This window comes from Taudactylus pleione, unplaced genomic scaffold, assembly GCF_031769625.1.
Source record: "Taudactylus pleione unplaced genomic scaffold, aTauple2 ptg000652l, whole genome shotgun sequence".
In the NCBI taxonomy this organism is placed as follows: Eukaryota; Metazoa; Chordata; class Amphibia; order Anura; family Myobatrachidae; genus Taudactylus; species Taudactylus pleione.
In genome coordinates, this window is record NW_028285054.1 from 3,748,194 (window position 1) to 3,772,168 (window position 23,975).

Genomic DNA, 23,975 nt, shown 5'->3' on the forward strand with positions numbered 1-23,975 from the left:
CCCTGCTTATGGTTTGCCCGAAGGTTACTTTTTTTTGGGGGTGGGGGGGGTGGGGGGGGGGGGAATGAGGTACAACTATACATAATAAATCCGCTCAAAATTCCATTTACCATTTCTAGAGAGCAGGCTTTTTGGAATATATACCCTACCTCGCCAATGCTAAGATAAACATTGGACAGTATGGGGCTGATTCAGTTAGACGCGAGTCCCCATGGGGCTACGTACTAAAATCCATAACAGGCACGTGTACCCAGAGCTATTCAATTGTCCGCATCGCGCCGGGGGATTCGTCCCGGTAAGCTGCTTTTCCCGACTTACGTGCCGGCCACGATGCTGTTAACGTACGCGGTTAGCCCGCAACTAGCATCGTGGCGCCAGTTAAGTCGGATTTCTCAGGAAAGCGCGAGCAGATATACTCTAGTCGGGGGTTTGAATTGTCCCCAATGTCTGATTTTTGACCTAGTATGTATAAATGACATGTCCAACTTGTGATATAACTTACTAGGTGTTCACCCTGGTTATAGATTTTTTTAGTTATTGATGTAAAAGGGGGGAAGAGAATGAAAAGAGGAGAGATATTTAGGGCCGTATTCAATTAGCGGCGACTTTCTGCCGATACGGAAAAGCAATCCAATGTACCCGGCAGAAAAGTTTCGCCTATGAATAGCTTTCGAAAAAAAGTGCAGAATTGCGGTTTTGAGGTGCAAAGGTGGGGAAACCACTTTGCAGCCTTAGGGCAGGTCCCCAAAGGTAAACTGCGTCAAAAAAATCCCCCCCCAAAAATTAAAAGAAAACCCCAAAAGTTGACTTTGAAAAAGGGAGTGAAAAAGTATCAAGTTGGGGTACAAACTTAAAAACTAGCAAAATAGATTTTAGGGGGGTCTGCATGTATGGGGGAGGTTTTTTTTTTTATTGCAGGTGCTTGCTGAAGGTGCGTTTTTCAAGCTTTTTAAAACCACACTTTTGCAATTTTTAACCATGCTTGCACCCATTTTCATGTACCCCAAATTTGCTGGGACTAGTTATTTTCACCAAAAAAACCTGCTAAATGCTATTCTTCACCACTTGTGCAAAGACGCTAATTAGCAGCCATTGAGACCATTTAAGTACCCCAAATACCCCCAAATAGGCCGTTGAAGGTATCTATAGTGATCCCCAATGTCAGTGCATTTTTTGGGGGGTGTCAGGCTGATTTTTCCCAAATCTGACAGCACTTTTCGCCTGTTTGCGTTTTGCCGGGTGCCGTTTTCGCAGATTTCTACTTTAATACGGGGATAAGCAGGGACATGTGCGATACTTTTTCGCATGCCAGTGAAACATCCGGCATGCGAAAAGTACGGGACTTTTCGCACCTAATTGAATATGCCCCATAGTGTTTTTGATTTCATTGTATAATTGTTTATCTTACGAGGAAAGTTTATAATAAATACAAAAGAGAGAGTGTGATGGAAAAAGCATTTCCATCGAATCGGTAACATCAGTGGTTGTCAACCAAAGGTTTCCGATGGCCACCCCTAATGTGATCCTCCCCCCTCATGAATACATGATATAGGGGCCTATTCATCATTACATAATTATCATTAGTGATAATTATGTTTTGAACTCGCTGCGAGTTCAAAGTCCCGTTAACAGATTCATCATGTCTCATTAACTAAAGTATCACTTTCGAAAAGCTGCTCTTTTTGCGGAGTAGCTTTTCGGACTTGTGATACTTGTCCCCTTTATCTAAGTGGTCTCCCTCCTAGCCCGTGTCTACCCTAGCGTTCCCGCTAGGCTGTTTTAGCGGGGCGCCGCGCCCTGTCCTATTTCTAAAGGGCAAAAAGCACCCTGCCCTCAGCTGAAACAGCTTGTGGGTGCCATCCCCATCCATGGGTCGCAGTGAGGAAAACTGTGGTGCACCGGTCACTGATGGTGAATGGCATCCATTCACACTGATAGCAGCACTCGGGGACAGGCCAGCATATCCGTAAGTGCCAGGCACACCCCCAAGAGTGACGAAAGGGGGACGCATCTTAAAAGGCACGCCCCCTTTTCAACAGAGTTGAAAAAGAGAGTTGAAAAAGGTTGAAGATCACTGATGTAGAGAAAGAGTAGTCTTGCCCATCTGAAGCTGGGTACACAGACAATAATTTGAAAGATTTGCTGATTCAGATGGATCAGAACGATCTGTACGGGCCGCACAATGTGTCATACATTGTATCGCACTCGACACATTTCATGTAATGTGTACCCAGCTCAAGTTTACTAAACTACAGAAAATGCATGAGCAAAAGGATATAATATATTAGGAAGGTGACATTTGTAATCTAATTTGCTACAAAAAGTATAATTTTCAAAACAGCAAGTGGCCCATGGAACAGCCTCCAAGATGTTGTAGGGTTTGTATAGCAATGATCAAGGTGTCTGTGTTTTTGATTCAGCAGAGGACTTTTGTTTTAATGCGAGATTAAATCTATTTAGAAAACATCCGTTAAGAAAACGCAGTTCCTCTAAGGCAGTGGTTCCCAAACTGTGCACCCACGGCACACTGGAGTGCCACGGGACACTTGCAGGGGTGCCTCAGGTTGGTGGTCCAGAACCAAATCAAATTCTTTATGGTCAATGTTATATAAATATGTGGACAAACAGAAGCACAAACCTGTCCACCCCCACATAACTGAACCGAAGGATGACAGGTCAGCACAATTTACTTCTTTACATTTTTTTCTGAATTTCTCAATAATACAACTTTTACATGAGAGAAAAAAACTTGGGTTTTTGCTGGGTCTACCCAGGTAGCAGCTCAGTGTAAAAGGGTCCCTGTCAAGTGACCCAGCAATCAACTCACGTAGCTACCAGGTTCAGACCCAGGATGGACCTGGGTAATGGTACAGTCTAAACGGCACAACCCGGATTATCCAACCTGGGTCATGCCTAAAATAAGCTGGATTGGTGGCTGCGGAGCAGTCACCTCCCACTTTTTATGACCTCACAGGTTTAGCAGGGCAGACCCAGGTTCAGTGTGAACAAGGGCTGACCTGAGAATAACCCAGATAAGATGGAGCTATGTAAACGGCATCTGACCTGGGTAAGAACCATGTCTGAAACCCAGGTCTTTGGTGGAAAAGAGGTATAACAAACGTTTGGCCTAGGGGTGCCGTGAAAACAATGATGATGCACTAGGGCGCAGTGATTCAAAAAAGTTTGGGAACCACTGCTCTAGGGAAAAATTAGTTTTGCTGGTGGTGTGCTCCCAAGAGTACTGTAGCATACAGTGTACTCACGAAAGGGATACTGCCAGTCGGCTGCGACTGAACCCTGATAAAACAGAGGTTCTTATGATAGGTCACAGGACAGGGCTACAGCATAGCCAACCAACAGGACTTACGCTTGGGGGTTCAGAATTACAAAACACTAAACATGTGCGGAATCTTGGTGTTGTCCTGGATAGTGGCTTGACACTTAAACATCAGGTATCAGCCACAATCAAATCCTCATTCTTTCATCTGAGGAACATAGCCAGAATCAAGCACTTAATTCCCTCAGAAGATCGGCCTAAAGTCATACGTGCATTTAGATCATCACGCCTAGACTACTGCAACGCCCTCTACCTCGGTCTTCCAGCAAATGAATTGCACCGCTTGCAGATGGTACAAAAGGCAGCTGCCAGGCTATTAACCAACCAGCCACGTTCCAGCCACATAACACCCACTCTCTAACTCCCTTCACTGGCTGCCTGTCAGATGGCGACTTGTTTTCAAGATTGGCTTACTAACTTACAAAGCCCTACATGACCATGGCCCCGGGTACCTGAAGCAGCTTCTGATTCCTTACCGTCCCTCTTGATTACTGTGATCCGTTGATGAAGGACTATTAACAGTACGTAGAATCTCACGGAATTCGTCTGGGGGTCGAGCTTTCAGTTTTGTTGCTCCAACCTTTTGGAACTCACTTCCCCGCACAGTTAGAGAGGCCTCCACTCTAGAATCCTTCAAAAATAGACTCAAGACTCACCTATTCACACAAGCATTTCACTAAAGTCCCTTGTTTAAGCTTATTTTGTATTTTATACTGTAAACGTAAAAGCACTTTGAGTCCTTTAGGAGAAAAGCGCTATATAAATAAAATTATTATTATTACTGAGATTCTAAAAAACATACCTATTCTTGACTTACATCAGATGAAATGATTTGATTACAAATTTTACTGTACATGCTGGGAAAATATGAACGGGATGTGTTGTGTATCGCTTACCTAGAGGGATAATGTAAAGGGTCTATAAATTTGTGGACACCTGTATTTATGCTGGTGTAGCCACGCTGTGATCCTTAATTGGTCAGAAGCAAAAATTCTTGATCTCTAAAGACTTAATCACTGTACATACAGTATATCAGGGACGTAATCAGAATTACTAACAAGTGACACACTACACATCATATTAAAGTTATATTTTATCCTTTATACGTCATGTCCTCTGACATGCAAGTATTCCCCACAATCAGCAGCTCTATTTGAACCACTGCATACTTTTCCGTAATGATCAACCTACCACAAGAATCACATCCACATAATTCTAAGATTGATCATCCAACGTTCTACTGTGGAACTACATATTGCAGCCTCTGACTGGCGGGTACACTGGGACATGTAGTCCCACGACAACCGGCTCTGAAGGCAGGTAATTATTATTCCACTAGCAATCATTACTTGTTCCTCTAACTAGTGTACACACACATATACATATATATATATCCATTCCACACACACTGATTATGCAGGTATACGTTGCAAAAAGGAGCATCTACCAGGGTTGCAATGAATGCATTTATATACCATTGATTCCCATGATGCAGATTCCCAGCAAACGTCTGATAAACTAATCCATACAGCCAGACACACACTGTATATGGAATACGAGTTGCATTGCACATGAGCCTATAGTCCATACGTGGTGTCCTACAACAAGGCTGATCATGCATAGCATTAGTCCCTGCAGCACAGCAAGACAGACAAGAGGTTCTGCAGCGGCTCACGCCGTAGAGACACCCAAAGACTGCACCCTCCCACCGGCCACATCCAGACTCACCGCTCCCGCCTGCTCTTTTCAAACAGCCGTTACCCGGCCTGCCTGCGCTCTGTTATCCGCCCTGAGATTGGCCGTCCACCGCATTGCACCTCATCCAGTCAGGTCGCACGGTACACGCTCCCGGAAATACGTCATTACTGACTGCCGGCGTTGCAGAACGGGAAGCGGCCATCTTAGATGAGGGCGTCAACCTCTCGGTCAGGGGTTTTACGGTCACGAACAAGCCGGACGAAACTGTCCGGGTTTGTGTTCCAGCGTGCGGGGGACGCGCTGCATCCTTTGGTTGGTGAGCCGTCCCTGCCTAGTTTGTGATTTTGCTGCTTTGCTTGCCCTTAGCAAAGATGGCCGCTGCCTTGTTTTGATCGCGAGGTAGCAAAAAGGGAAACCCCCCTCCGCTTCAAAAGAAGGGAAGGACACATATGTCGGGCTCCTGTCATCCGTAGGAACCGTGTGACACTATTTACACTCGGTTTCAACATATCTCTCGAAATCTTGGTTTATCAGCTGTTATGGTGACTGGTATGTAACTCAGGTGCAGGCTACAGACTGTTCTTACATACAGGGCGGGGGGAGGGGGTGCAACACTAAGTTACTGTAAAGTTTCCCTTTCGGGTAGTATGCATTATACACTGCATTTTTGCATGGTGAATGTTACATTATGTGCTCCTCCCCTTTAGAATGTAAGCTCTCACGAGCAGGGCCCTCATCCCTTCACGTGCTACTCCTTCCCTTATTTATACTCTTATTTACTGCTCCTAACTCCCTCACACTTGGTTGTGGACACCCTGCTGTTTATTTCAGTGTTCTGCAGTAATGTTTATAAACTGTGTCCTTGTCCTGCATTGTTTTGTGCTGTTAATAACTGTTTCTTGTGTGTTTATTTATGTACTTTGTAAGGTGCTGTGGAACCTTTGTGGCACCTTGTAAAGGATAATAGTAATCATGTGCTGTTCTTATTCACTAGGAATCGTACACCCTACTTCCTGACTGCCCCTGTCATGCTTATTGTGTCATCCCAGGATTGTGCCCATAGTATACATGATGGGTGGGACAAGACACTGACACAGGAGCTGCTGATTTAGTCAGGTATTGTTCTATTCCTACACACTATTATTATGTGTAACATTTTTGGCCAAATATCTCCTACTTAGAAACCAGGGAGATATAGGGCCCGATTCAGCAAGGATTGCAGCTGCGATTCCGTGCATGTGTATACATCGCAGTGCATGAACACTTCACTGCTACCGAGACTTCGATCGCAGTGACTGCGCAGACCCATCGCAGAGTGATTGACAGGAAGTGCTGTTTGGGGGTGGTTGGCGAAATGCAGGTGTGCCTGTGCGTTTGCATGGCGTTGCAGGGGCGTGCATAAATTAGCCACTGCGATGCCGTACGCAGCTTGTGTACTCGCTGCGTGCGATATGAGGTTAGCAACTCTTGAATAAGGCAGACCTTGTGTAAGTCTGCGTGAGGCTCCGATGGTACTCAATGTTTTCGCAGTCTCGCAAAGTATTAGTATTAGTGGGCGTCCTTATGTTGTGCTGCGACGGCATAGCGATCTCAGTGGATTAGCATATCTTCTCAGTGAGACTGCGATATTGCCATCACAGTTGTGATCCTTACTGAATCGGGCCCATAATCTTTATTAGAGTAGTATGGCTACCATATGGTACTGCTTCAGAATGGTCATAGTTATGAGCTGGCTGTAGTGTTTGGTTGATTTCCGTTTTCTCGTGCCCGCAGCTCCCGTCTTCAATTATGGACAATATTCCTTTGTTGTGCCTCAACGCCTATCACTTATGGCGGATGTCGTGCCCTAAATGCAGTGAATTAGCCACGTAAAGCAGCTAATCCCATCTAAAAGCAGAGTGCAATAGGGTTAAGGTGCCAAAAAGCCCTCCTTCGGTCAGATTTCTGCTCGCACTTCAGGAGGCTGAGATTCTGGGCTAGTCTTGGGCATGTATTAATCTCCAGGAACCGTGCTAACAATCAATGGTAGTTTGATTTATTTGTTTTACAGGGATAGAAAACCTGCTGATAGTCTTTGGTAATATTTATATCAGTGTTTTGCTTTCATTAACTGTATTGCAAAAAAATGTAATGGTACATGCTCAAAATATGTAATGCTGCTCCTGCGGGCGAACGTTTTTTACATGCACACAACCAGGACAGAGTGCAACATATTTATTTTACATGACTGCAAAATAATTTTTATATTATATGTATATTAACCTATACCGGTCCACTAGCCACAAGCAGCTGATCTAGTCTTCAGGAGAGTGCCCATATGCATATGTATATCCGGTGCACTCAACCATAAAGGTGCGTACACACAAAACGACTTTTTGAACGATTTAACTAAAACGACGTCGTTATCGTTAAATCGTTTAAAAAATCGTTAATTTTTTTGTAAACTATTTTCGTTCACTTTTTCAAGGGAAAATCTGAACGTAAATCGTTGGTTACCAACTTCGTTATGTGTGTACGCACCTTTAGTATTGATATAACTGGTTCCTAGTGAATTTTTGTCGGCTGAATTCTCTTCCTTTTGATCTGATAAATGCAGGGCACATCGTGGCTGCCACAGCTGTGTAAGTGACAAGTAGACTTTAGGGGGCCCATTTATCAATAAGTTCTGTCATACGCAACGAGTTTTAAAACTTGTTGCTTATTCTAATGACGCTCAAGCCAATCAGCTCCCAACTGTCACCTGTTTTGAAAAATGACAGTTGGGAGCTAATTGGTTTGAGCACCATTAATCATACACAGTGAGTTTTAAAACTGCTTAGATATTATAAAACTTGTTTATAAGTGGGCATCTAAGTATGAAATATTAGTTAACAAACTCTGGATTCTTTATTTTGATGTGCAGATCTAAATCCAGGAAACTTCCATGTTGCAAAGATGTCATTCATTCAGTGGTTGCAGCTGCCTCAAGAAGTCCTCCTACAAATATTCATGTACCTTTCTCCAGTGGAAAAAGCAAACGTTCGGGCCACGTGCACTTATTTACGGACACTCGTGGACCACCCCTCATTATGGAAACGCAGTACTATTCTTTTTAAAAGCATAGGGGGCTTCAACGCTCGTTTCTGGGACACCCTCCAGAGCCGGAAAATCTCCTCTGTGGAAGTGACCAAGGTGACTCTAAAACAGTTCAAGAAGATGGCCAATTGCTTGCCGGATCTGACCAGCGTGACCATGGACTCCTGTTTGAAGGGGGAGATCCTCCAGGGATTGAGGCCGCTTGTAAGCCTTCATCAGCTGCATTTGACCGACTGTTCTAACGTGATGGACCAAGATATATTCTCAGAGGTTGTGCTGTTTCAGCAGCTGACGCATTTGTCTTTATGCAGAGTAGCATTTACGGGTGTCCTTCCTTTGACCAGCATAGTCTTGCTGCAGAACTTGTACTCTTTGACGTTACATTCAAGAGAAGGCACTGTGCCCGAGAGGGCTCTACAGTATATCTTATTTAGGCTACCAAAACTTCGGGAGCTGTCCCTGGCTATTGGAAACATGAATAAGTGGAAGCTCTCCCTGTGCTTCAATGTGCCGGATAACTTTGTGTCCACAGCTGAAGGTAAGTGGATTTACCCCATTTATATCCTTAGGGCCACTTGGGCCAAACCTCTTTCCTTGCAGTGCAGGTTCATGTCATCGTTGCTTATAGAATTGGCTCTTTGGGATCCTTATGGTCTCCCACAAGTAAAAACCAGTGGCCGCCTAGTATGGTCTGAATGTGCAGTCCTGTATTAAAAACGATCGCTGCGGCCAGCTCTGTTCCCAATGCTGTGAATATTCGCAAGTGGTTCTCTTTTTCCGCTTATTTAGCAAATGTTGCTGGTTCCCTGATGACTCTTAAAATGTGGTCTACAGGGCCCTTCAAGTTTTGTTCAAAGTTTAGACTATGTATAATAACGAGTAACACATCCGCTTTTTTTCCATATACAAAAAAGGCACCAGGCCTGTGTTTTTATGTGGTTAGATAATTATGTAGTCCCTTCTATTATCTATATATTGCACAATAAGGGGTTGTACAGTGACACGGGGGCTGGCATTGCTGCTTTGCAACACTGGGACCTAATTCTGGCCTAGCGCACCATCTGCTTGGAGCCAGCTTGTCTTGTTGGCTTGTTTGCCCGGATTTCTTCCCACAAACCAAAAACATCATAATGTCAGGCTAAAGTTTTATAAAAGGGATGTAGGTGGCATGGAGTTAGGCACTAGGGGGGGGGGGGGGGGTGTTAGGTTGCGAGCTGGGTAGCATAAAATTTGGATTAAAAAAAATATATATACAAAAAAAAAAAAAAAATTCTAAACGGATTTATTTGATTTAAATAGGTTTTTTTATAAACATATTTTTTTTTTTAAATAACCGTTTAAAAATTTAAAACACTTACTTAGAAATTTTTTTTTTATAAATTCTATTTAAATCCACAAAATCTGATTTAAATCAAATAAATCAGTTTTTGATTTACAAAAAAAAAATAAAAAATGTTATGCAACACTGGTTGAGGGGGGGGAGGGCTTGGGGTTAGGCATAGGCTGTGTGAAAGGGGATAGGGCAAGGGTTAAATGACTTGCCTGCATTTGTCTGGATATTGGCGCCGGGATCGCATACCCAACCCCTGTAAAATTGTCCCTAGTGTGCTTTTCTACCTGCGAGAATTAAGTTTGATTGTAAGCTCCACTAGGACAGGAACAGAAAATACTACTTCTGCTAAATAAAGGATAATGGGGCGTGCGTTCCTTATCCTACATATATTCTATTTTGTAATACTACGATTTCATACTTTGTGTGTTCCATAAAACAAGTCCTTATTGTTTTCTGCATGGGGGCGATTCAATTGTTATTTAGGTGGCGAAAATTAATGGATGCCCAGAGGAGCAATTAAAATGTTGCTCCGATCAGGTGCAAGTGCCACGGCCGCCCACGTTTATGCTCGCAGCCTAGTAGTAAGATGTGTAAAGTCCGGCTTTTGGGTCACTTTTCGCATTGCGCCCTTTAGTTTAGACAGGTTTAGCTGCTTTGCATGTTCAGCATGTCGACATTGATGAAATGTTTACATGCTAGCAATGCTGACAATCGGCGATGCCACTGTTTCGGCGGTAGGTACCCTAAACCTGATGTTGCCAATTTACTTGTCGACATTGTGATCTTGATGTGAACACATTTCAACAATGCCGACATAACTGTGAACATTGTGCTGTCGACATACTTGCCCCATCCCGTCTAATATGTGCACAGCCAGACATTTATACCATAGAATCTGCCGGTTTGATTCCAAGCTTCCATTCGACCTATTGCGAGGTTCCCTTGCTGAAAATAGCTTCTGCGAATTGCAAGGGGAATCTGATAGTTTCTGCCACTCCCCCATATTATATCATTACTAAAGATACCATAAACTGTTTTACTCTAAAGATTTCCCGTTTGACTTATCCAATCGTATATTAAATACATTTGAATCAATTACATTATAGAGGACAGCTCATTTGAGGCACCGCCATCTTTTCAGATGAGACCTTCTCTTCATGTCTCTTTATCTGCCCCTCTTCCTTCCATAAGCTGTACGTAACGTTACCTGTTATACACTTATGTGAAATGGGCTGGTTATTGTCTTATCTTTCTGTATTCAAAAATAGGATATTAGAAAGGAAAATATTCTCCCATATTTACTTTGCCGCATGCAACAAAAAGAACTTGCAGTCCCTCGTCTAAATTGTCCCCCCTATAAAGAACTTTTTAGAGGTACAGCTGAAGTCCATTCTATATGAACAAGGCCCTACAATGTCTCATCTGTGTAGTAGTTTTAATTTTTATTTTTTTTTGGTATCCGTGTGGTAAGTAAACAATAACTAAATAGACAGTCGACAGGCACCAGGAGGTAAGACCGTGAGTAGGTCGACAGGGTAAAAAGGTCGTCATGGAAATGGTTGACCCAAAAAAAGATCAACACATGGTTTTTCATGATTTTTAGGGTTAGGCTGCGGAAGGGGACGGTTGGTTTTAGGCATTAGAGAGAGGGTTAGGGTTAGGCACTATGGGGGAGTGTTAGGTTTAGTGTTAGGCACTTAGTAGGGAGCTAGGATTAGGCTGCGGTAGGGGAGTGTTAGTGTTAGGCATTAGGGGGAGGGTTAGGATTATGCACTTAGTGGGGTGTTAGGTTTAGGCTGCGGTAGGGAGTGGTTAGGGTCAGGCACTTAGCGGGGGATTAGGCTGCGGTAGGGGACAGTTAGTGTTGGGCACTGGGGGGTGTTAGGGTTTTAGGGTTAGGCACTTAGTGGGGGGTTACGTTTAGGCTGTCGTAGGGAGTGGTTAGTGTTGGGCACTAGGGTTAGGCACTTAGTGGGGGATTAGGCTGTGATAGGGGACTGTTAGTGTTGGGCACTGGGGGGGGTTAGGGTTAGGCACTTAGTAGGGGGTTAGGTTTAGGCTGTGGTAGGGAGTGGTTAGTGTTGGGCACTAGGGTTAGGTACATAGTGGGCAATTAGGCTGCGGTAGGGGACTGTTAGTGAAAGACATTAGAGAGAGGTTTGGGCACTAGGGTTAGGCACATAGTGGGCGATTAGGCTGCGGTAGGGAGTGGTTAGTGTTGGGCACTAGGGTTAGGCACTTGGGGGATTAGGCTGTGATAGGGGACTGTTAGTGTTGGGCACTGGGGGGGGTTAGGGTTAGGCACTTAGTGGGGGGTTAGGTTCAGGCTGTGGTAGGGAGTGGTTAGTGTTAGGTACATAGTGGACGATTAGGCTGCGGTAGGGGACTGTTAGTGAAAGACATTAGAGAGAGGTTTGGGCACTAGGGTTAGGCACATAGTGGGCGATTAGGCTGTCGTAGGGAGTGGTTAGTGTTGGGCACTAGGGTTAGGCATTTAGTGGGGGATTAGGCTGTGATAGGGGACTGTTAGTGTTGGGCACTGGGGGGGGGTTAGGGTTAGGCACTTAGTAGGGGGTTAGGTTTAGGCTGTGGTAGGGAGTGGTCAGTGTTGGGCACTAGGGGCACTTGGGCACTAGGGTTAGGCACATAGTGGGCGATTAGGCTGCGGTAGGGGTCTGTTAGTGAAAGACATTAGAGAGAGGTTTGGGCACTAGGGTTAGGCACATAGTGGGCGATTAGGCTGCGGTAGGGGACTGTTAGTGAAAGACATTAGAGAGAGGGTTGGGCACTAGGGTTAGGTTTAGGGTTAGGCACTTAGCAGGGGGTTAGGGTTAGGCTGCGGTAGGAGACTGTTAGTGAATGACATTAGAGAGAGAGTTAGGCACTTAGTGGGGGGTTAGGGTTAGGCTGTGGTAGGGGACTGTTAGGGTTAGGCATTAGAGAGGGTTAGACTCTCTGGTTAGGCACTTAGCGGGGGGTTAGAGTTAGGCTGCGGTAGGGGATGGTTGATGTTGGGCACTAGGGGGAGGGTTTGGGTTAGGCACTTAGCATAGGGTTAGGATTAGGCTGCGGTAGGGGACTGTTGGTGTTCGACATTAGAGAGAGGGTAAGGTTTATGGTTAGGCACTTAGCGGGGGTTATGGTTGGGCTGCAGTAGGGGACGGATGGTGTTAGGCACTAGGGGCAGGGTTAGGATTAGGGTTAAAATAACATAAAAAATATATATATGTCGACATTTACCTGTCGACCTTTAACCCTGCCAACCTTTTGCCCCTGTCGACCTATTGCCTATCTAGATACTGTCTATATATCAATCCACACCCATATTTTTTTTATATTTTTCAATTTCTGGATAAATTCAGCAAGAGGCATTACTCTCACGTGTTAGTGTGTGAAATGGGTGTGGTATGACTTGTCGACAGTCAAAATGTCAGCATGGTCATTACGTCAACAATTAATACGTAGACCTGTATTAAGGTCAACATTGGTAAAATGTTGACACCAAAATGTCTACATTTCTTTGTTGTGCTATTTTAGCCTATACAGGTTGAGTCTCCGATATCCAAAATGCTTGGGACCAGGGGTATTTTGGATAACGGAATATTCCGTATTTTGGAATATTTGCATATCATAATGAAATATCTTGAGAATGGGACCCCAATATACACACAGAATGCATTTATGTGTTATATACACCTTATACACACAGCCTGTTGGTCATTTTATACAATATTTTCAATAATTTTGTGGCTCAAACAAAGTTTGTGTACAAACATAACATTCAGTTATGTTTCATTTACACCCTATACACACAGCCTGAAGGTAATTTCATACAATATTTGTAATAATTTGTGCCTTAGACAAAGTTTGTGTACATTGAACCATCAAAAATCAAAGGTTTAATTTTCTCAGTCAAGCCAAAAAAATTCCGTATTTCGGAATATTCCGTATTTCGGAATATTTGGATATGGGAGACTCAACCTGTACCTAAAAATCAACAAAACAATGTTGAATTTCTGAACGTGTCTGCATTTTAGCCATGTCAAACTAGGGGCCTGATTCAGAGCCAGACGCTATTTGCGGACGGTCGTTCAGGAAAAGGGGGTGGCTATTCAAATGAACCGTTCGCTCTTTGCGGTCTGTTCACGCCTCTATGTCTGAACGAGCGAATAAAAACTTGCGGTCGTTTTTTGGATAACTACGCCCCCTGGCCGCACGCGTCCTACTTCATGTCCGCTATTTATTAGATTAATCGAGTACATCGACCAGCGTATGAACTGCTCGCTATTCTTGTGGTTGGTTTTTCCTACCACAATCTTGCGAGCAGTTTTGACTATAAAATAACCCAGTGACTTGGTCAATGACGCTGCTGTATTAATTATGCACACCCATAAAACGCCCGTTTTGACTTTTAAGCACGCCTGCGTTCGGAACTCCACTCCCCGTTTACAAGCACCTTCCCCTGTTACCACCCACATACGCCTCATTCTGTCACTCAAAATAGCAGGCATTCGCTATTTAGCGAACAAACGATTTTCGGCCGCACTGACTGGTTCGCGCATGCGTATTATGATCCGTACGCATGCGCAGTTGGGCAAACATCGCTCAGAACGAACGAGCGGCTCTGAATCAGGCCCTAAATACATGTCTACATATTGATTTTCTACATAATGGACGCGATTCAATTGAACGCAAATTAAATAGCGCCGAGAGGGAGCTCCTGGAGCTATTAAATTCTGTTCGCTATTAAGGATGTCTTCTCGCTCCCCTCCAGGGGTCTGACAAAAGTGCAAGCGCTATACTGTTTTCTGCCCTCAGGGCAGCGGAGACAGCATTGCGTCAGGAAGTTTAGCCGTAGAACGCCTGTTCTCTCGACTAAACACCCTGTTTAAGGCGCGAGGGACGGGAGAACGGGCAATCTCCGACCTAACAGCGCGCAGAATTGAATAGCTCCTGCAGCTCCCCCGGGCGCTATTTAATTTGCGTTTAATTGAATCGAGCCCCATGACAATGTCGACCTTCTAATGTCGATATTCTGAATGTCGACCTACTGAATGATGACCGGATACCAGTGAAATTGGTTAAAATATCTATCTATTGTATTTTCATTCTTTTATCATCTTTGTGGTTACATGGACATTTTGATGCAACTCCTTACTGGAAAATGAAATCCCGATCGGTGATCATAATAAATATAAACCTCTGGTCCTGCTGTCCTGCGGATCCCCAAAGCTGGAGTAATCCCAGGGGTGCTCCGCAGATGGCAGGGATTGCCGGTCTCCAGTGTCTTTTAATGATTGCAGGGAGACTGCCTAACGTGGCTTTTCTATTCATGGCTCTTTAGTGGACCGGTGCAGGTGGGGATTCGACGCCTGTGATGGTGAAAGAATGGAATCATGGGCTTACAGGAGGTCATTCAATTGTTTCTCTTGGCGCCCAAATGCAATGGGCACTCAACAGAGCAATTAAATTGTTGGTCTGTTTGGGCACCTGTGCAGCGCGTGCATGCCCAAAGGCACGGGCTTTAGCAACGTATAGCAGCCAACCCTGTTTAAAGTCCCACTTTAGACACCCAAGCAGCCGACTTATCCTACACTTTTGCCCGCCACCTCAGGAGGCTGCTAACGCGGCTGCTTGGTGTGACCTTGCAGAAAATTTGCTCCCCATAACTAGTAGAACCTTCTCAGGACTCTGTATGGGGTGTAGTCGGGAAGCCGACAGTCTAAATGCCGACCGCCGGCTTCCCGACTGTCAATTCCCAGCAAGGTACTAATGACAGGCGTGGAAAACCCAACGCCTGTCATTAAACCTACGCCGGGAGCCCGGCATACCGATGGAAGGTGAGCCGGGCGGAGACAGCCGTGGGGGGGGGGGGGAGGATTAGGTTTCAGGGCTCCCGGAGGGTCTTATGGTTAGGCACCACTCCTAGGAGGGTTAGGTTTAGGCCAGGGGAAGGGGGGGTTAGGGTTAGGCACCCCCAGGGTGAGGTTAGGGTTAGGCACCCCCAGGGTGAGGTTAGGGTTAGGCACCCCAGGGGAGTCTTAGGTTTAGGCTGCAGGGAAGGGGGGTTAGGGTTAGGCACTAGGAGGCGGGTAGGTTAGGCTTAGGCACCCCTAAGGGAGGGTTAGGGTAGGGAGTAGGGTTAGCAGCACTTGCCTTAATTGGCAATCGGGATCTTCACACCTGCCGGGCTTCCGCTGTCGGGATTTGAACCGCCGGCCATGTGGCCGGCAGTAATACCTAATACACCCCTCTGTACAGGTTTCCGCATTCTACAGGCTTTGGAGGAAGGAGGATTTTGATGGGGGACAGGACTGATGGTGGTAACGACTGTAACCTTTGGGGTCTGTGTTCGTTATGGAAAGTTTTCAACGAAACTGAACCCCTACTTAGAAAAATAAAGTGTATTTTTTGCCCTTTTTTTTTTCCTCTTTGTCTTCACCCCAGATCCACCATGTATATCAAGATTACAGCTCCAGAAACTAGAACTGATTAATTCTGGCTGCGCCAGTCTGTCCAATAACGCTTTCGATCAACTGTCCACTCTGAAAAGCGTCTGTTTGAGGCATTACAAGTATCTGCAACATGAAGAATTTATTGAAACCCTCCTGGTGAAGCTGCCTGACCTGACCGAGCTGAAGATTGAATGTAAGTCTTTCCCCTCTCACCTACTTCTCAGTCATTTGACAGAGTCGCAGCTTTCCTGAAACTGAGTTGATTTCCTCGTTGCCCTGTCACTTCTCTTCCTTTCACCCCACTTTGTCTTCTCGTGTCCTCCCTGTGCCTCCAGGGTTGGAACCTTCTGTTACCTCCTCCATGGGGTGAGATGTAGATTTTACCTGGAACCTCAGTGACTGTTAAGCCTTGGCAAGGGAAAGATAGTCCCAGTGGCAGAACTCTCCCTCTTTGCTATCAGGTGCGGGACAGGTTTTCTTGTTTTTTTATTTTTTTTTATTTATATTTTTATTTTTTCTTTGGGTGCATGTCGGCATACCACAGATAAAATTGAGGGGGTTGACTTGATTAAATGATAGATTTTTAGCCCCTAATTTTTTTTTTTTTCCTCCATCCACATCTTTGTAGACCTGAGGTGGTTACGTAGAATTAAATATCTCTGCATAATCTAAAGTAGTCATTTAAGTGTTCTCCAATCTGACTGAACTGTTTGTTTGCCAGGGGCTGCACCGTTTGTGCCACTTATAAGTCCAATATGTTCTAAATTAGAACACCTGAGCATGGTAGGCACGAAAATTTCCATTGAGACTCTGGACTGGATCTCCAGGAGTGCCAGCCAGCTGAAGTCTCTGAACTTAAGTTTTTCCCACGGATATGACGTCGATCTGGTGAAATGTTTTCCTCGGTTATTTCCACAGCTGCAAAACCTCTACCTCAGGTAATCCGAAATTTTTGTGGGCACCAGAAAAAAAAAAAAAGTATATCAAATTTGCACCCACTTTGAAAATACAAAGCACATTTTTGGCAACTTGAAGCACCGAACCACAGTATGTATGGCACAGTGGTTTTGATGGGGGTTTTTAAACCACTGTCGATGTCCATCTGTTTTACGATGGTTTTGTGGAGACCAAACCGACGTCCTTCTGTCCACTAAGAAGCAGGGAAATCGCAATACACTTATAATAGAGCCTGTTATTATGTATTAAAAAAGGAGTTTTATATTGTCGCATTGATAATTATCATTTGATGGAAATAATATAATAGTGTGCAATTTATTTAATTTTATTAAGAAAACAGTTTAATTAATTATTTTAAAGGGACAAAATGAATGAATTGTTAATTGGTGTTTAAAAATTTACTTAATGACGAGGGTACCATTTATTATTTTACTAGCTGAAGTATCCGGCATTGCCTTGGTTTAAGCCTTCAAGTTATTAAGTTTTATTATGTGATGTCGTCCGAATCCATCTAGTGGAAGGCCCAGAACATTCTGCCCGGCACACTCTGCCGTGAGGTCCAACCGGGACCCCAACCACTCCATTAGGCATCCCAGACCAATTACCACCCCGATGTGAAGTTTTCATTTCATTTCCATCCAGTGGAAGGCCCAGAACAGGCTCCCCAGGTCAAAGTTCTGCCCAGCGTACATCAACAGGAGGTCCACTCGGGACCCTAATCCCCTATCATTTCTTTTGGGATCTAGAGTTACCGCTCTGAAGTTTTCTTCCAAATCCATCCAGTGGAAGACTCAGAACAGGCTCCCCGGGTCAAAGGTCTAGTCATCGTACACCAACGGGAGGTCCGAATGGTTCCCTAACCCCCCTAAAACCTGGCCATAATCCAACTGGATCACCTCGCGTTGGTTTCATACCAGTCAGTGCAGGGGTTTCCTAATGCATAACCGGACAGACAGACTAACAAACAGACCATTGAATTGTATATATAAGATGGCTATATAAATGGTATCCCACATTATAAAATACATGCTACCCTTGTCATCAAAAAACATTTTTTTAAATGCCAATTAACAACTCATCAATTTTGACCCTTTAATATTAATTAATTATATTGCTCTCAGATTAATAAAATTAAACATTTTTCCCACTAAATCCATTAATAAAATAGTATTTTCCTCGTATGAGAATTATCAATGTAACATTATCTGCCTCCTTATTAACAATAGAGGTGTCGTCATTCACTTGGTGTCAATACACAATACTGCTCCAGAAGCCTGGCACGACGGAGCTGCTCCAAGGGGTGTTGCGTACTGTCTTTTTCTTTTAAAATTTGTGTCTTATTTGCATCGCAGGCGCAGCGAGACACCGCTCACCGTGTATTACAGACGCAGGGCTGCGACTTTAACAGCACAGGTATTAGTTTTAAACTCGTACAAAGTCGTAGATGAAGCACAACGGAACTTAGCGCGACAGAAACCCTTGGCCGCTGCATGGTAGCACTTTGTGTACAGATTTAGACTCTGTCGCACCCAGATGTACAAATGTCGCACATCGGATTGAACAGTGTAGTTTAGCAGAGTAGTTTTGACTCTTCCATTTTGTTTTATTTATGCAAATAAGATGCAAATTTTGAGCGAGAAAGACGCTTGGCGCGGGCCCTGGCACATTGAGAAGGCTGATTAGCGCAACTGAAGCCACAGTGTGTGAGGACACATCTGTACCTAATAATTACATGTATTATAAATGTAATGTGATGATCCCTTTACTTTTAAAACCACTTTCAGACAGAACATGTAAAAAAACCCCGGATTTTTCCAGACTTTTGTGTACCGGGTTGTTTTGCCACTCTCTGTCTGTACCCCCCTTAAGACAGAAGAGCAAATTACCGGGTCAAAAAATTCAACCCAGTAATTTGCTGATTTACGCGTGTATTTCTTCTGTCTGAAAGGGTCAACCTGGGACTAAATTCCCGTGTCTCCTACCCTGGTAAATTCCTGGGTCGAAGTCCCTGGAATTTAGACCCGGGATGACCCTTTCAGACAGAAAAAGGTCCCGTGTAAATCACCAAATTACCGGGTTGAAATGTTTAACCCGGTAATTTTGATTTCTGTCTGAAAGGGGTATTATTGACCAGATATCTGAAACCACATGCTTTTGAAGCTTTGTCACCTGTCACAACTAACCTCATTTATTTGGGTGGGTTTTGTCTGTGGATTTTCATCGGTTTCTAAAGCCGACACTTGGTAAATACGTAGTTTCTATAATTGTAATGGTAAAAACATTAATGGTGAGCAGAATTTTTTTTTTTTCTCTCTATTCTAAAGTGTGGCTACTCAGCAGTTTCCTGTCTGTTTGTGCTTTAGTAAACCTGCGTATAGCAAAACTGACGAAAACCCCCAAACTAACGCTTAGCAAATATACCCCTATGTGTCCATTTGTAGACTAATGCCCTACTTACAGTGAAACAAACAATTATGAAGATAACACGTGCGCACAAGTAGCGGCCTCTACAGAAGTATTGGTTCACTGTGCTGTTTTGCCGAACAGTGGTCTCACGAAGTGCCTGTTTGTCTACTTAACACTGTAGACCGCCGCTTTGGGTAATTGCGTTTGAACCAATACTTCTGTACAATTTGAATGGTTAAAACTTGTTACACTATGAGTGTACGGTTTACATTTTGTTGAGGTTCATGCTCTGGAAACGAGTGAATGAGAAGGCTACCTCAACGTGAATATCCCTAAAGAAATTCGAGTGTGGATCTCTTTATATACTGTTAGGAGTGCCTCCTGGACTGACTTGGTAATGCCCTACTTAGGTTGATGCTCCAACACATAACTCCTAAGGCTCAGTCAAGGTCCACCAAGGGTCTCTACAGTGATCTACTTGCCTAGTGTCCGACAGCATGGGTAGGAGAGAGGTTTTTGGAAATGATGAACTGGTTTGATCCTATCTGCTCGGACGGCTGAGATGGAGGGGGCTTATGTAATCCGGCGCGAGCTTGTGCCGCTGCTGGAACACATGCGAGTGTTCCCGTATTTTTAAAGCGACACTCGTTTTTAACGCGCCAATCATTTTAAAAGGTTTTGGTTTTAAAATACGGGAACACTCGCATGTATTCCCGCAGCGTCACAAGCTCGCACCCGATTATATAAGCCACGGAGTGTGTGCAGTTTACACGTCACTTTAATGGACTAGCTGATGTTCCCTTTCATTTAGGTGCATGTATACAGTACAGACACCTACAGTTCCAGGTGATCAGACCTACCACCCAACCACACTCGCTGTACTGTAATTGATATTAAAAGTTGTCCTGTTTGATCTATACATTGTCATTTATTTTAAAATAGAAACCAATTAAGTGGAGAATATTCCTTGCTTCTAGAATCGTTTCTACAATGATTCCCTGCCCAACTGGACCCCAATTTAGAACAAAATCGCTGTGGTTAACTTTTACTAGACACCTAATTGAAACTAATAAAAAGAGTACATATTTTAGATTCACTAGACTACAAACAAAAAAGTGTGTGTGTGTGGAGTGTATCGGCAACCACAATATTTTGTTAATGTTCCTGTGCCACTAGTTCCAGCTAAGGAACCCATTTGGAGTTAGCCATGCTGAGGCTTACTTGCCAACTCTCCCTCATTGTCAGGGAGACTCCCTGAAATAGTAGCAATCTCCCTGATTGCACTTTACCCTTATCATGAAGCTGTTATATTTAAAAAAACAGATGAATACATTCAAATGAGATCATTAGTATAATTTCCCTGCATTGGTTATCAGGCACAATGATCCCTATGGCTACATGTATTTTCTGAAAGGTATTAGTGTGTTTTCATCAACAAATAGATCTTACTAACTGCTTTTGGGCTCATTTACATTTGAATGTTAGGCAATTTTATGGCACGCCTCTCCGATTTAGCACAACACATCTACTGTAACTCATGCTCATAAGTGTTGCTTCACAATCTCCTTGAAATGCTTTTTCAAAAGTTGACAAGTATGTGCTGAGGTATGAGGCACTTTGGGCCTCCAGCATGTTTTTTTTTTTTTTTTTTCCCCTATACTTCATAGTGAGGCTTAGAGTTTTTTTTTGTGTCTCACTGCTCAGCGTTGCCACAAGTCCCTCGCAGAGTGATGGCTGAGTATTCCTCCCACAAAATGGCTGCCTCCACTGTGAGTACAGTCAATGCTCCATTAAATGTTAATCATTCTCTTCTCTTCTAGTGACACCAGGATGACTGAAGACGCACTGGTTGTCCTAGCCAATTTGTACTCCTTACGTGTTCTCGATATTTCAAACAACCTGCATCTGACCCCAGAAGCAATCCTTGCATTTAGAAAAATCACATCTAACAGAATTGGCCTAATTCTCGAGAGGTCCATGGAAAGCGTACAGTACTGCTGCTGGTATCACACACTCTGAAGGTTAATTGTAGTACCTGATATTTGCTGCAAAGTTCCACACCACTTCACAACGCTGTGGGGAGCACAGGACCTGTCTGGGAAATTTTTTTATTTATAAAGATGATGATTTTTGGATTTCTTATTTATTTTCTAAGCTTGTTAAATATTATAATTTTGTTGAGGAGGGAAAAAAAAAACTGCTCGTATATTCTCATTCTTAGCAACTTTAATCCTCTTGATCTGTGAAAGAGAAATTTGCTTCTACAAATGTCAGACTCTTTCAAAGCAATAATTGACCACCGAAGAGAGAATACACTTCAGCTGTCACCATGGTTACCCCTTCCTGCTGTCACACAACTGGTGTTGGGCTGATGTTTTTCAGATATCTTTGTTGGAAGTGGTGGCCGGTCCGCTCTCTTTTTTTTTTTTTTTTTTTTAAATGAAAAAAACAAAAAAACTTTACTACATAGTGTCTTGTGCCCTGTGTAACAAGCCAAAAGTGACATGGTTCTCTCAGAACCTGTTCGACCCTGCACAGTCTATCTAGCGTGCTATGCTCTTTCCTGGGCAGGCTCCTTCCTAGCCCACATAGCAGGAGAGCTGTGAACCAGAGACAGCAGACTTAGTGCTGGAGATGAAATATTCCCGCCAGTGGACCCCGTTGTTATTTGCTTACTACGCAGTGCACAAGGTACTAAATAATAAACTATAAAATATGACGCTGGAGGACCGGTGACATGTCTGCTTTACTGTACGTATTCCCAAGATGCGCCAGGTAATGGAGACAGATGGTTTTTCAATGGTTAAGTGCCTAATGCATTATTAAATAAATTTTTTGTCACGTCAATGATTTCTATCCATGTCACGGCTGATTGAAGCACACTGTACATTTTACATTTTGGTTTGAAATGAATATATTTTTGTGACTATGACTGTCTACTTGCAACATGTATCACCAGCCATATTCACCATCCCTGCCAAGGGCATGAATGTATTGCATATGTTATAAAGTGTGGAGTTGATTAAGGATCTGTACCGTGTACAGTGAAACAGAGCTTGCCGACGTTGGAACACCTGTTTTATGTACCCTTAGTATGTTAAAGGGGGGTGCAGGTGGCTCTATAGCCGCAGGCTAAGGATAGAGGAGCTATCATAGAGCCTAGGAGCCAGTCTAGGTTATCCCTGCATCTCCACTACATACATTACGTCTGCCCATGGTAGGGTAAGTTTAAATGCTGAAACGATACCAAAGTGCATTAACCCATTGGGACAAATCAATTATTAACTTCTATCATTCTTACATTAGACTAGCATATGCAAATAAGTAATACAAATGTGATGTACTGTACAAAATACTTGGGGCTCATTTATCTGTAAATTCGGAGCACCATGATTATAACAGTTTGGCAATTCAATGGAACACGATATTGGAGCGATGCACGTGATGTGCAGTTGTAACAGTGTGTGGACGCCGATAATGGCAGCACAACATCACGTGCCTTGCCGGAAAATAGGTCACGTGAGGCCAACGTATGTAAGGGAGATGTGTGCATTGCCCACCAGCCGTTCATCATATGGGGACTGCGTAATCTAACATGGCACAGAATTTAATCCACCCCTCCCCCCCAAAGAAAAACAAAAAACAGCATATTTAAGAATGACCCCCTGTATTTCCTCAAATGACCCTTGGGGGTTAATTTACTAAAGTGAGAGTTTTTAGAAGTGAGTTTTAAAAGTGATGTTGCCCATAGCAACCAATCAGATTCTAGCTATTATCTTCTAGAAAGTGCTAGTTAAATGTTAAGTAGAATCTGATTGGTTGCTATGGGCAACATCACTTTTAAAACTCACTTCTAAAAAGTCTTACTTTAGTAAATTTACCCCCTTGGTTTTCGTTCCTAATTAGAAAATGTTTAGCAGTGCTCCTAATAGTGCCGCTGGGGGGATCACAGCACAGTTGGGCTATTTGCATAATGTTGTTATAGATGAGTATAGTTAACTAGAAATTGTTGGAGGGGGGAACATAAAGGGTTCCCTTGTATGACCTTTTGCCAAGGAGAGTGCCCAGCTTGGTGTAGGCAGCACTTTGTTGGTTTACGTTAGTGCACATAACGCTCTGGTCATGCATTCCCCCATACACACACACAGCTCCAGGTACTTTACACTTTGGGAAGTAATGACACCTATATCTTAAGAGGCCTTTCAGCCTACGTAAAATAAACGGCACCAATGTAGTTAATAGCAGTCGGCGTGTCCCAGGTTTCCTCAAGTACTTTCACATACTGATGTCCTTTAGAGTATTCTCAGTTGGTTTTTTGCTGGTTTATTGTGTTAACGTGCAGAAACCATTTTCAGTTTGTACATTTTGTTTTCCCCTGAAGGTAGTTGCTCTTTTTACCGAAAACAAGGTCAGATTGTTTCTTTTACTTATTTTGCTTTTGAATGTAATAAAGCAGCCAGTTTGAGATTTTTAAAAAAACAAAAACAATATGTATGTTTTACAAACTTTTATATTATAATCCAGAGTCGTAAGGTGCCCATGCACGGTGCGATTTGTATACAAGCCGATCTCTTTAACGATTTGTGCCAACAAATGGAACGCTTGTACAAATGAGCATACGATTAGATGTGTCGTAAAACGATTGCAAATTGTTTACGATATATATTGTATGCAGCAAACAACCTCACGATGCATCTGCAGGAATTTTAATAAT

The 23,975-nt window shown here is 43.5% G+C and overlaps 2 protein-coding genes across 10 annotated transcripts in view; one reads left to right on the forward strand and one right to left on the reverse strand.

The window, feature by feature from the left end:
- Positions 1-5,149, reverse strand: part of MIS18BP1 (MIS18 binding protein 1) — a 75,490-nt gene extending 70,341 nt beyond the window's left edge. For 6 of the 9 annotated variants that reach the window (XM_088455312.1, XM_088455311.1, XM_088455310.1 and 3 more), the window contains exon 1: positions 5,066-5,149. The gene's annotated coding sequence lies outside the window, so the exon portion shown is untranslated. Of the gene's footprint in view, positions 1-3,813; positions 3,969-4,812; positions 4,912-5,065 lie in introns of those variants that run through there. The other 3 variants (XM_088455307.1, XM_088455308.1, XM_088455309.1) reach the window with 3 other exon arrangements.
- A 90-nt stretch (positions 5,150-5,239) lies between these two features.
- On the forward strand, positions 5,240-22,108 carry LOC148478848 (uncharacterized). The gene is made up of 6 exons (XM_088455282.1): positions 5,240-5,584; positions 6,030-6,151; positions 7,938-8,648; positions 15,891-16,091; positions 16,620-16,836; positions 21,082-22,108. Exons 3-6 carry the CDS (start codon positions 7,970-7,972, stop codon positions 21,278-21,280), a joined length of 1,296 nt encoding a protein of 431 aa, XP_088311408.1. The 5' UTR covers positions 5,240-5,584; positions 6,030-6,151; positions 7,938-7,969; the 3' UTR covers positions 21,281-22,108.
- Positions 22,109-23,975: the final 1,867 nt, after the last annotated feature.

Excerpts from the sequence above, each read along its gene's own strand:
- LOC148478848 (XM_088455282.1), top strand. The coding sequence starts at position 7,970 with ATGTCATTCATTCAGTGGTTGCAGCTGCCTCAAGAAGTCCTCCTACAA. Across the intron at positions 8,649-15,890 it reads CTTTGTGTCCACAGCTGAAG|ATCCACCATGTATATCAAGA; the intron begins GTAAGTGGATTT and ends TCTTCACCCCAG. Across the intron at positions 16,092-16,619 it reads GACCGAGCTGAAGATTGAAT|GGGCTGCACCGTTTGTGCCA; the intron begins GTAAGTCTTTCC and ends TTTGTTTGCCAG.